This window comes from Grampus griseus (genome assembly GCF_964374135.1).
Source record: "Grampus griseus genome assembly, chromosome: X".
Classification (NCBI taxonomy): Eukaryota; Metazoa; Chordata; class Mammalia; order Artiodactyla; family Delphinidae; genus Grampus; species Grampus griseus.
In genome coordinates this window covers 38332202-38346370 of record NC_138999.1, presented here as the reverse complement: position 1 = coordinate 38346370, position 14169 = coordinate 38332202, and the positions used below count along the sequence as shown (strand labels likewise).

The 14169-nt window shown below is 40.2% G+C and overlaps 1 protein-coding gene across 1 annotated transcript in view; it reads left to right on the top strand.

The window, feature by feature from the left end:
• The window catches only part of MAOB (monoamine oxidase B), a 110900-nt gene that overhangs the window by 81173 nt on the left and 15558 nt on the right, over positions 1 to 14169 (top strand). Inside the window, exons 4-8 of the mRNA XM_082681444.1 lie at positions 766 to 870; positions 2027 to 2118; positions 7039 to 7180; positions 8395 to 8544; positions 9753 to 9912. Coding sequence (XP_082537570.1) covers positions 766 to 870; positions 2027 to 2118; positions 7039 to 7180; positions 8395 to 8544; positions 9753 to 9912 — 649 coding nt within the window. The remainder of the gene's footprint in view (positions 1 to 765; positions 871 to 2026; positions 2119 to 7038; positions 7181 to 8394; positions 8545 to 9752; positions 9913 to 14169) is intronic.

The window sequence follows — 14169 nt, the reverse complement described above, 5'->3', positions numbered from 1 at the left end:
TGGGATCTTCCCGAACCGGGGCACGAACCTGTGTCGCCTGCATTGGCAGGTGGACTCTCAACCACTGCGCCACCAGGGAAGCCCTCTTTTTTTTTTTTTTTTTTTGGCTGCACTGCTCGGCGTGCGGGATCTTAGTCCCTGACCAGAGATCAAACCCCGGCCATGGCAGTGAAAGAGCTGAGTCCTAACCACTGGACCACCAGGGAACTCCCTAAGTTGTCTCTTCTTTCTGCTTTGACCTTGATCTCTGGGAACTCCTGTGTTGACCTAGCATATCTGATTCCTTGGAGAAGCTTGCTCGGCCCTGTTTTGTGGCTCTTCCTACAGATACTTGGATTCCTGCAATCGGTTTTTCATCCCCTTCTAACTCGTGTAATATTTATAGTTGTCATTTTCTGACCCTCCACCATGCAGAGTCTCCTGGCTCTGAGATATTTGCAAGTATCATTGGCAAATGAGATTAGGTAACCCCACTTCTGTACTGGCATTTACATTTTACATGATAAGTGTTCCAATTTCAGAGAGAAACCTTTCTATTGTGTTTGGTGTGGCACCAAATTTCTTTAGGTAACAGGGAATTTTGCTGGAAATCTTAATGCTAAAAAGTTAAGTTGGGTTCTGAGGACACTAAGGAGCTAAAACACTTGAGTGTATATCACATATTGATAACATGATTTTGCTTACAGATATTTAACAACTTGGCATATTTAACTACTTTTCCATTGTAGTAAATGTTTCCTTTTAAAATTATCTTGTATCTCACAGGGCAAATCCTACCCCTTCAGGGGCCCATTCCCACCTATGTGGAATCCAATTGCCTGCCTAGATCTTAACAACCTTTGGAGGACGATGGACGACATGGGACGAGAGGTAAAGCTGCCTAAAGCTTCTTTGATGACATTTGTATTCTTCATGATAAGTTTAGTCCTTAAAAGAAAGAAGGTGAAGCACGTCAACAGTGCCTGGCACATTGTGTAGCACAGTAACTTGCAGTAAAGATTTGTGAGATGAATAAGTGAGTTTCTAACCTCTAAAAGAATGACATGTCCAATAGGCTGCAATTTGCATACTACTGATGAGGGGGGAGAAGATCTTCTATCATTCAGCTTTCCTGGGATGATGTTTCTAATTTAGAATATCCTCAGGACATAGCAAGTAAGGCTTCTGGTACATCTGTCTGATCTTTGTTAAGGAGTTGATTTTTTTAAAATTATTATTTATTTATTTTTGGCTGCGCCAGGCCTTAGCTGTGACACGAGGGATCTACGTTGCCACGTGTGGGATCTTCAGTTGTGGCATTTGGGATCTTTTAGTTGCAGCATGAGAAATCTTTAGTTGTGGCATGCAAACTCTTAGTTGCGGCATGTGGGATCTAGTTCCCTGAGCAGGGATCGAACCCCGGGCCCCCTGCAGTGGGAGCGTGGAGTCTTAGCCACTGGACCACCAGGGAAGTCCCAAGGAGTTGAATTTCTGAATTGTTCTCTCTAAATTATATTAGTAACTTAGTAGTTGATATTTGGAAACAGCCTGATTACAACATAGCCTCCATTTATAGCACAGGAAAGGTTATCAAAAATTAAATATGGGGCTTCCCTGGTGGCGCAGTGGTTGGGAGTCCGCCTGCCGATGCAGGGGACGCGGGTTCGTGCCCCGGTCCGGGAAGCTCCCACATGCCGCGGAGCGGCTGGGCCCGTGAGCCATGGCCGCTGAGCCTGCGCGTCCGGAGCCTGTGCTCTGCAACGGGAGAGGCCACAACAGTGAGAGGCCCGTGTACAGCAAAAAAAAAAAAAAAAAATATATATATATATATATATATATACACATATATATATATATAAAATATGGATTGAGTGAATAGGAAATCTACACAGACAACATGGATTGTGCAGTAAAAAACCACTATTGGGGGAATTTGGAAAACTTGCATTTTGCTTCTTTAAGTTAGAGTTTTGAATACTATTCAAATAGTTATTTAAAATGGAAAATTACATTTGCTTTTCCCCTCTGAATCGTCATCTGAATGTAGATTCCCAGTGATGCCCCATGGAAGGCGCCCCTTGCAGAACAGTGGGACCACATGACGATGAAGGAGCTGCTGGACAAGATCTGCTGGACGGAGTAAGACTCGCCATTAGGCACAGGCATTGACTGTGACTCTCTTTCAGGTTCAGTTAGCAATTCCGTTCAGCAGCTATGAACCGAGTAGCTGCTCTGTGTCTATAACCACACCATTTGGCCAGGTGGAGTGCTGAAAAATATTGGAACCATGTCCTGCCCTAAAGATGTCTATACATCAAACCTACTTCTTTGGGATAGTTTTGCATTACAAAGGTGGTATTACCCCCTAAAGTCCTTAGGACAGACCACATTGTGCCACTTCCCTTATTAAGAACAGCTTAAAGATCTCACTTATCAAGCTGTCGATGTAGGGATACTTGTAGACTCCTCCCTGGTGGTCAAGTATGGAGAGAGTGCATCAGCACATGCATTTCAAACACCTATGGGATGGAGTGGAATTCTTCAAAGCTTTGAAGAGGAACTTCTAGAGAAGTTCTCTGGATAATTCACAACTGTCCAGGAAACATGGATCACTGGACTGACTGCTTCCCATTAGGGAGAAACGTGTAGCATTGAAAGAAAGTGTTCATGAGTCATGTATTAAATTGTGGTTGGCAAAGTTGGGAACTATACATGAGCTGTGGAAGCTGTTTAGACAGACAGCGTGGAAAGGCCTCCCTGCTCTTGGACAGCAGGGAAAAAGGAAAGGATGATAAGGGTTCCATCTCAAGCACATGGTGAATTTGTGGTAAGCAAAGTCAGAAAATGGCATTGCTATGAGACTGCTTGCCCATGCTAAACAGCATTAGTTGAGAATGTGGCTCTGGGGTTGATGTCTTCATTCTCTAGGCATTGTGCGGGGCGGGGGGGGGGGGGAGTTGGAGCAATGGCAACTAAAAGTAAAAAGTTTTTAAGGATATCTGAATCTAATATATGGAAATAACCAAAAGACATAAAATGTACATACTTCTTCATACATAAATTCAACTTCTTAGAGTTTAGCTTAAAGAAGGAGAGAGAAAAGAAGAGAGGGAGAAACGGAGAGAGAAAGGGAGAGAGGGAGATTCAAAGCATTATTTTTAAAAGGAAAATCTAAATGTCCCATAATAGAAGACTGGTTAAATTAATTATGGTTTGTCCGAAAACTGGAATACTCTAAAATCTTTAAAAATCGTGTCGAAGAAGAGTATTTAATGGCTTGAAAAACATCATACTATTAAACAGATAGAAAAGCAGGCTGTCATCAAGTATGTACAGTGTGATATATCATCTCATTTCTAAAGAGAAAACTGTACATTCACTGCAAGCAACGGATATCCATCAGAATGTTTTTAACATCTAATATTACAATGCAAGCAGTTATCCACGTCATTAAAATTCTTCATCAAACGTCATATTCATGGTCGCAGACTGTTCCATGGGAAGTGAATACCATAGTGTGTTTATCTATTATCATTTGACGTTTCAGTTACTTCCAGTTTTTAATCATTACCGTTATTATTATATAATATTCTATGATGAACATGTGCCTCTCCTACGTCTTCAGCCTTCGAAAGCAACCAATTTTGAAAGAGTAAAACCCTTTTATTGTCACGAAATCAATGCCTATTATTAATTACATCCTTTTTAACACTTATCTGATACTATTTACCACTCTGTTTTAGAATGTAGTTTGTAATACAACTTATTTTGTTTGTAATAAAATTGCAGTATTTACTTTTAAATTTTATACATGAGATTTTCAAAATATAGTGAGTATTTTTTACCTGCATTTGTTTTATAACTCCTGTTACAAAAAGCTTTTAATAAATTCATTAGGTCTTCTCTCTCCAGAGAGCTTTGAAGCTCATTGAAGATAGGACTAATTATATTTCTTTGGTGTCACAGAGATCTGAGTTTTTCTGCCATAGTCCTTGACCTAATCCTCCCCTTAGTGAATATTCTAGGTTGTTGGCTGACAAAAGAAAGCATTCTGAGATGTTAAGAATATATGAACACAAAGTAATTTTTAAATTTTTCCTAAGCAAGATAAGCATGATGTCATTTCCTGGTTTAAAGGAAGTAATGCCCAGAATATCCAACCTACCGTGGTTCAAACTAAAGCACAATCATATATTCAAAGACTAATGTTGATCGTTCTTTCTGTTATCATTTATAAAGTGGTTTTCAAAAACAGATTAAATTTATGATGTAGTCACAGCTATGTAAATACACTTTTTAAAACCTATAACTAGAAAAAGAAATGCACCAAAATGAGTCTAGGGATTATCTTTGGGGGGGCAGAAATGTAGAAGATACTCATTCTCTCATCTTTTTACTTTATGAATTTTCCAAATTTTATATAATAAGTGTATATTTTTCATGTAGAAAACATAATAACATTTATCTTTTAAAGAGTCAACAGGGCAAGGAACATGAAAATATTATTGCACTAGCTTCCTTGGCCTTCCATCCCTCGGATATTTTTCTTCTCATTTCTCTTCTCAGTACAGCTCCTAGAGTAAATCAGATAAAGGATTAAGAATGGCCTGGCCCTCCAGAGACAAATTACTTTTAGATCTCCCTTGATTTCAAACCAGGGTTATTTCTTTCTCACCAAATAGGCAACAGTAACAACTAGAATCACAGCTCTATTTTTATATTTAATATCGGTTATCTAGCTAGGGCAACATTAGGTTTCAGTGATTTATGACTCCCTTGTACCATCCGAATTCACCTATACAATAAAGAACAAAGAAAACGGGACATCAGGAAGCAGCAAAGGATGTTTTCACTTTGAAGTAATATTTTAAACCAATCTTTGGGTATTTGTTTTAGATAGAAGGCAAAAATTGCCTCTGCAAAGAAAGCATGAGTCAGCAATTTCCATCCCTTCAGTTATCATGAGGAATCTTGCAAAACTAACTTGAAGTCACTTCAACATATATATTACACTATATGCAGGCTTAATGATGGGGACTGTCACAAAAGTGCTACAAGTAACTGGTATGTGTGTTAGGTGCGATTCTACAAACTTCCAGAGTCAAGGTACACTAGGGTAGAGAGGTGTCCCTTGGTCAATATTTGTCCCTTCAAGGTTGTCAACTGACTGATTTTAAAGCATTTTGAGGTATTAAAAGCATGAAGTTTGAATCAGGTATGATGTGGTTTGCAGTTGTACCATTTAGTGAGCTGTGAGCTACATGTTATTAACTTCCCTGAGACTCAGTGTTTGGGTTTGTGAACTGGGGAAGAATAATGACTGTCATTTTTGTGACAAATCGATAAGACAGTGGGTTTTAAAAACCATGGAGTGTGAAAGAGTTCAATAAATGGAAGACGGTATTATTTATTCCAACCATTGTCAGCACTACCAGGTGGAAAATTCTGCCTCAGGTGTAACCAGATTAACAACATGCAAACTTTATGTCAAAGTCAAAAGCGGGATTGGTCCTAATTAAAGATATCCCAGAGTACACATTACTACTGGTGAATTTTAGGATCTGTTAGATTTCACTGAGCTGTTGGAATTGCATGAGATCATTCACTTTCTGGTGTGGCTCCAGATAGGACATAACCTCTCATCATTTACCTGCCAACCTCAAGCAAAAGTTCGTCTGTCTATACTCTATCAATCACTTTTTCCCCTCATCCATCCTTTGAGCTGGTCTTCCATTAGACAGTAAAATAACTGAATAGATAACTGTGACTAATTCTGTACTTAGTACAGCACCTAGCATATCCTTTGAGCATTATGGATCATTTAAAAATAATGTTTAGGGAGTTTCCTGGTGGCCTAGTGGTTAGGATTCCAGGCTTTCACTGCCGCGGCCTGGGTTTAATCCAGTTGGGGAACTGAGATCCTGCAAGCTGTGTGGCATGGCCAAAATAAAGAAAGAAAGAAAAGAAAAGTAATGTTTAATTGATATTTCCCACCAGCCATGTATTCATTCAGTCATCTAACAAGTAATTTATTAAGTGCTTAGTATGTTCCAGTCACTATTTTATTAAAGAGGATACTATGGTTAGCAAGAAAGTTAAGATCCCTGTCTCACTGATTGATATTCTAGTGGGGGAGACAGCAATAAAAAATAATAAACCAATAATTAAGATAATTTAAGACAGTGAAAATAGTTTTAAAGCTACCACACTGTGGTAAAATGATAGAGAACGCCAGGGTGCTGGGAATATAGAAGCTGGTGCTCATTTTTCTAGACATATAAGAGTTCATCTTTCTGAGGGGACAGTAGAATAAGTACAGAAGGTACAGGATGAGATAGGAAAAGTAGGCATGGGCTAGATCACTTAGAACTTTGGAGGCCTTGGTAAAAGATCTGAATCTTATTCTGGTTTTGATAGGATGCCACTGGAAAGTTTTAAGTGAGGGAATGACATGACTTAATTTACACTATAGAAAGAGCACCACAGAGGGGAGGGCAATAAAAACCTTTTGGCTTCAAGTGTGGTACACAGATATTCAGTGAGGACAAGTGGAACGAGAGAGACAAGTCTGGAGGAAATAATTCTAATCATCCCGGCAAGAGATGATGCCAATTTGGTGGTAATGAAGGTGGAGTGATGTGATGAGAGACAACAGGACTTCCTGATGGATTGGATGGTGGGAGAGTGATGGAAAGAGAGAAATGAAGGTTGATTTCTGGAGTGTTGGCCTTAGCAAGTGGGTGAATGGTGATGCCTTTTACTGAGACGGGGACGCCTAGGAGAGTAGCAAGTGTGTGGAGAGCAGTCGTAACAGCATAGCATATGGAATACATGCTGATTCTGAGCTAGGTCTTTTGATTAAGGGGAAAATATGTCTCCTATTCCCCAAATCTCTGATGTCATGTTTTATAATATTAGGTTCTAGTGACAATTTTCTGAAACTTGCTAAATTGTTCTCCACTTAGAGCCAAGTTAAGTTTACTGCTTGAATAATTTCCAGAGAATGAAGAAGATGCTCCCCTGCATTTGCCAGCTTTGCTCTTGTTTCTCCCTGAGCAGATCTTCGAAGCAGCTTGCTACTCTCTTTGTGAACCTGTGTGTCACCGCAGAGACGCATGAGGTCTCCGCTCTCTGGTTCCTGTGGTATGTGAAGCAGTGTGGGGGCAGTGCCAGGATCATCTCAACAACCAATGGAGGGCAGGTACCCATTCATACCCCGACCGTTGAAACAGAAAACCACCACTGCCTAAGTGAAAGATTGGTATCATCCTTCAGTCATGAAAGGATGGAACAGGAGGCAGGCTTGTGGCTTTTAGAGCTTAATCATAGCAGCTCAAAGTGACAGTCTGTTGTTAGGTACCCAGTGTGACAGCCCAGTGGCCAATGTCATTTTAAAATTAGGCTTGTCTCCTTTTTTTATGTTCTTTTGCAACTTTCCATTTGGATATACATCCGATGATTATTTGGTAAGTTTGTAAGAGACCAGCTGATGAACATAACTTGAGTACTTCTTGGAAAGGTGAACAGAAAACGTCAGAAACGTATTTTCAGTTTAAAACACACACACCACATGGAATTCATTCATTCATTCAGTGCCTATTTCCTGAGCCTCAGCCTTGTATAGTGTGCTATGCTGGGCACAGTAGGAAATGGATTAGAGTTCTTAGCTAATCTCCTCGACAATCATTTTCCTTTCCTTCCCTTCCTCTTCCTGCCCCCTCCTCCATCTCATCACCCTCTTTCTTCTCCTTCTCCCCCTCCCTTCTCTTTCCCCTTCTCCGTGACCTTCTTTCTAGACCTATTTGAAATAGTCTTTTTAAAAATTAACTGAACTGAAAATTTAGGAGAAAACAGTCAGCTCAACTGTGGGCGCAATCACGCAGGACATTAGGAAGCTTTTGCAGGTGGGTGCGGTGAGGTGAAATGGCCTCGGTGGCCACAGAAACAGCAGGTACCTGACCCAGGGTGAGACAGACAGACTGTAACAGGGAGTAAGCTGGCCTGGGGATGGGTGGGTCAGCAAGATTCTGAGACTGAGTAACAAGGAAACAGGAAACAGGCCTAGATGTGCTCGGGCAAGTGGTGGCCCAGCAACTCAACCAAAGGATGCAGGTAGGACACAGAGCAGGGGTCTCAGCCAGGCAGGCGGGACATGGGAGTCAGGCTGAGGATGTCCAGCTGAGTTTGGAGTCTGGGAGTCCATCAGAACATAGCCTGGAAGGCTCGAAAACGTGTAATTTTGTTGAAAGCCAGCAATCATTGGTTAGAAAACAATGGTGAAAGACACTACCCACAAGGGCAGCATGAAATTGTATACCTCACACAGTAAAGATATGTGAGGAAAACTAGCAACTTAGCAATTTATATCCATTCCTATATTTCCTACCCACCTCTTGGGTCCTTTTTTCTTTCCAGGAGAGGAAATTTGTGGGTGGATCTGGTCAAGTGAGTGAGCGAATAATGGACCTCCTTGGGGACCGAGTGAAGCTGGAGAGGCCTGTGATCCACATTGACCAGACAGGAGAAAATGTCCTTGTGGAGACCCTAAACCACGAGGTGTATGAGGTAACCAAGAGCCTTAAACCAGGGAGAAGAGACCAGAGTCCCATAGATAACCAGAGCTTAAATAAAGCGAAGAATATTCTAGACTTTGTAGACAGTGCCTTTGCCAAAAGCAAAAAAGCTACCTTTGGGGCTTCCCTGATGGCGCAGTGGTTGAGAGTCCGCCTGCCGATGCAGGGGACACGGGTTCGTGCCCCAGTCCTGGAGGATCCCACATGCCGCGGAGCTGCTGGGCCCGTGAGCCATGGCCGCTGAGCCTGCGCGTCCGGAGCCTGTGCTCTGCAATGGGAGAGGCCACAACAGTGAGAGGCCCACGTACCACAAAAAAAAAAAAAAGCTACCTCTATCTGAAAGAAAGGAAAACAGAACCATAATATTTGGGGGTGAGGGGGGAGATTTACAAAACACATATTATCAACCCTCTGTATTGGGCTCCTACATAATTAGAAAATCAAAGAAAATATTTATTTGATAACTATCAAGTGCCTCCTATGTGCCAGGCATTATTCTAGGAGTTGGGAACATAGCAGTGAACAAAACAGGTAAAATTGTCTGCCTTCATGTGGCTTACATTCTAGTAAAGGAGAAAAGTTGTAATCAGATACATAAAATAGAGACTATGCCAAATAGTAATGAGTACTGTGGAAAAAACCAAGCAGGGAAGGGGGAGAGGGTGTGCCAGAAGGTGAGGTGGGATGATTGGTCATGCAATTTTAAATAGGTCATCAAGGAAGGCCTCACTCAGAAGGTGATGTTTGAGCACAGAACCCAAGGAGATGAGGGATTGAGCCAGGTGGCTCTCTGGGGAATAGTTTTCCAGGTAGACTGAAACAGCCAGTGCAAAGGCCCTGAGGTAAGAGCAAGCCTGGCATGTTAAAGTAACAGCAAGGTAGTCAAAATGGTGGAATTAAGAGGATTGAGGGGAAGAGTAACAGAAGATGAGATCAGAGATGTGACAGGGGTTCCTTTCATGTATGACCTTGAAAGTGACTGTAAGGAACTTAGCTTTGACTCCAAGTGTGATGGGAAGTCATTGGAGGTTTTGAGCTAGGGAACAACAAGAGCTCATTTTGATTCTAACAAGTTTGATTCTTCTAGTTTCTCTTTTAAGAAGAGATTGAGTGGGGGACGAGGGTAAATGAGGGAGAAACATTAGAAAAAGAGCAAAAACAACCCACCAGCAATGTTTAACCACGCCGTTTTTCTTCCAGGCTAAGTATGTGATTAGCGCTATTCCTCCCGTTCTGGGCATGAAGATTCATTTCAGTCCCCCTCTGCCAATGATGAGAAACCAGCTGATCACTCGTGTGCCTTTGGGTTCAGTCATCAAGTGCATAGTTTATTATAAAGAGCCCTTCTGGAGGAATAAGGGTGAGTACTTTTCTTTGCTTAAAAGGTCCAAGAAACTTGGTGCAAAGTCACACATTTGCGTGTAACTGTTTTTCTTAGAATTCGGACGTAAAACATTCATCCAGGTTCTAAGGTCAGTTCCATCGAGTAAAGTACATTGGCACACACTCATGCAATTAAGTTCCCTTAGAATATGATCAACTCTTTCCATAATTCAGTATAAAGTTTACTAATCCTTTCACAAAATCTTGTGAAAATAGGTTATTAACATTTTCTGATACAGGTTTTTAAAGTATGAGTTTATAAAGCCGTTCACAAAGGTGGGGATTCTGAAAATTTCCAGGCAATTTCTCACTAGTGTCAAGATTCTACTATATGAAATTAAGTTCATTTATGCGTTCATATATATTCAATAAGTGTGTGGCTCTACTGGATAGAACATTACAGGGATGCCCACTAAAATACTAGATTCTGCAACGATGGAAATGTTCCAGAGCGGCTCTGTCCAGGACAGCAGCCACTAGCCACGTGTGTGGGTATCAAACACTTGAAATGTAGCTAGTGAGACTGAGGACCTGAATTTTTCAATTTTATTTCATTTCAATTGCTTTAAAGTCAAATATAAAAAGCCACGCATGGCTATTTCATTTTAATAGCTTTAAATTCCAATGTAAAAATGCCATGCATGGCTACTATATTGGACAGCACAATGCTAGAGTCTTATCACATTGACTCTCATCACAGCTCCTTTTCTTCCGAGAGGAGTCCACGTAAGAACCGTCAGTACCTGGGACTGAGGGCAAAGGGAAGGATGGACTGAAATGAGGAGCTAGATTGCAGAAGGGAGAGGAAGGATGTGCTGGAGGCAAAGGGGGAAAGTTTCATATTCTTACCTTAGGGCGGTTCTTCCTGTATCTACCCCTTTCCACCACATTGCAGCCTCCTGATTCTCCCCCTTTGCAGGAAATTCTGTTTAGGACTGTTATTGGATTGGTGCATCAGTTGAACAAGTAATCTATCTTTCACAAAGGACGGTGCAGTGACCCACCATGGAGAGCTTGCTGGTGCTAAGCTGCTTCCTCTCGTGATCCAGGCCACCCGTTTTAGACAGCTGGTTGCTGGCGAGTGGATAAGGTTTAGGACCATGGAATGGAGATTTTTTTTCTCTTAATGACTCAGAATGCCTTTATTTATGGAGAGAATCTCTAGCTTTCCATTCATGTCTGCAGACCTTTATCTTAGGTCTGCAGTGTGCCAGGCAAGTTCATTGTTAGGTACTAGTATCAAAAAGAAAACCCAAGATGCAAACTATTATATATAGAATGAGTAAACAACAAGGTCCTACTGTATAGCACAGGGAACTATATTCTGTGACAAACCATAATGGGAAAGAATATGAAAAAGAATAGATATATATGTATAACTGAATCACTGTGCTGTATGGCGGAAATTAACCCAACATTGTAAATCAACTACACTTCAATAAAATAAATTTAAAAAAAAAAACAGAAAAGCCAAGTTCTTCATCCTCAAGAAGAGGCTGGATCTGACTCGGTCCTTATTGGTAATGAGCCTTGAGTTACACTTTAAAAAATGATTGTAGACATGAGAGCCTCTTCAAAGCATTTTCAGTTTCTTTTGAGAAATTGAATGTGTTTCCTCAGCCAACCTCTACTGAGCATCTATTGTATGACAGGCGCTGTGCTAGGCATTGGGAATTCAAAGGCATGTTTCCTTGCCCAGAAAATCCAGACTTGGGAGGAAGCCAGTCTTGTAAACTGATAATTGCATTACAATGTATTGAGTACACTGTTGGTGTTACCTAGGCTATTATAGAAACACAGGGGAGGGCTTCAAGACTCACATCCAATACCATTCCTGTTACATCGATAAGCAATTCAATAACAATATTTTGAAGGATTCTATAAGGGAATGAAATCTGAGGAAGTTAACTCTTGTAAGAAGTTATTTGCTTTGTGTCAGGCTTTCAATGCCATCCCTAAAGGCACTGTGGTTAATGAGTAATGCAAAAGCACAGGGCATATGAGTTAACCAGATTCAAAGGGGGTGATTTTTGCAGCCCCAAACAGCCTAGCACAGTGACTGGCACATATGAGGCACTCAGCAATCAATCAGTCAAGATTACTGTTTGTTTGTTTTGTAAGTGCAGCGTGGTTTGGACTATTAAAGAGAAGGTAACTTTTTGCCTTTTGATACAGGTAGCCCTAGCCAGTTCTTGCTGGCTTGTAGAATGATTGTCCCAGGAAATGCTTTCCAGTTTCTTAAGTGTGTAATATCTTTGTGAGTTTACAAGGAAGGGCCCCCTCTTCTTTGCTGGTCTCCCACCAAATCATCCTAAGCTCAGCCACCCTCACCATCAACACCCTGCCCTCCTGGGGTCCCTGCAGGGGCAGGGGGTGCATCACAGCCACCTTAGCTTTGCCTCCCATCCCCACTTACCTGGAGAGAGCAGGCTCTTGCCAAAGCCTTATATCTTTCAGTATCCCTCGCTTTTGCTCATCTACACCATTTCTATTTTCCCTTAAATCTAAATGATTTCAACTGAAGTTTAAAATAACAGAAGCAGTACCTGCTTTTAAAAAAAATTACAGAAGTGAACTTATTCACTATAAAACTTCCAAAAAATAAAAGTGTATGAAAAATGTCCCTCTCCAATTGCCCCTCCGCCCTTGGGGAACCACTGTTAAAAATGTAAGTTGTTTATCCTTAGAGATTTATTGTAGGCACAGGTAATATTTTCAATATATTGTACACATATATTGAAATGTATATATACTTTAAATGTATATTAAAGAATATGCATAACATTTATATGCAAATATAATTTTAAATAAATGTTATATACTTTCCCCAAACCATTTTTTAAAAAAATCATAATACACATTATACTGAAATTTGCTCTTTCCTATTAATGGTATGCCACAGACATTTCTCCACATCAGTGCATTTAAATCTACCTCATTTCAACAACTGAATAAACAGTATTTCACTGTATGGCTCTATCAAAATGTGCCCGATAGGTATGCTGATGATAGGCATTTCGATTGTTTCCCAGTTTTTGCTATTATACACTATGCTACAATAAACAGCTTCCTTCATATTGCTCTGAAGATTTGAATAGGAGCATTTCCTTTTGATAAATTTGTAAAAGTGCAATTACAAAGTCAATTGACTTGGGTAGACCAGCTAATTAATATTTTTAACTTTCTGCCAATCAGTAGGGGAAAACGTCCCATTTATCTATAATTTGTAAGTTTCATCATGAATAAGGCTTCAGGGCTGTGTGAAATCATTTTGTAAATTATCTATTTATCCTGTGCTTATTAATTTTTTTCTGTATGTGTTGCAAATATTTTCTCCCAGTGTACCAGTTTTTTTTAATTTTTTTATGATGGTTTCATTCTCCTATGAAATGTATCTACATTCGGCTTTTCTGGACCAACAATTCTTTTCCACTGATTTTTGTCACTGGGCTCCAAATATTTTTTATAGCCCTATATTTAAAAAATTAAACATCAACTACCACTGAATATATTTATTCCTAAATTATGTACATGGACCACTGGAAAAAAGTGTATTGTTTTTCTTATAAAATATACAAGAGTAGTCATTTTTGAAAAGCTGGAATTGAAAAATAAGATTCTCTAATATCTTTCTCCACTATCCAGATGTGCAATCTAGGTGTGCACACCCCACTTTGGAGAACACAGATTTATATTCTGTAATCCTTTGGCAGCACTGTACTGTTTTAATCCCCGTAGCTTTATAATATGTTTGACATCTGGTAGGATATTCTCTCTTCATTATTTTTCCTGTAATTTTGTCCTTGGTAAATGTCAGTTATTCTTCCAGATGAATGTGATCGTCTTTTCAGAACTCCTCCTTCCACACTTCACACTCAAAAAGCTTCTCCTGAATTATTTTATTCTGAATAGTCCTCTTTGTTACCTCCCATAGGTACAATATCTTCTTTTTTCTCCTTGAGAATGTTACTTGCCACTTTGGGGGAAATTTCTTCTACTCTTTGTCTTTTCTTCCTGAGAGTTCCTTTTTGTTTGTTAGTTTGTTTCTGCTTTTGTCTTTGCTTCTTTTGTTAAAGAATTTTGTTCAATGTCTAGATGTCCTTGAATGGCCCTTCCTTTTTAAGAGTGAGGCTGAACCAGGCTAACTGGAAGTCCCATGTGCATGGGCAGAGCTCCTGAGCTTTCTACCTACAAATGATAGAACTGCTGCTGATGCCACGTGGTTTGTTCTGGC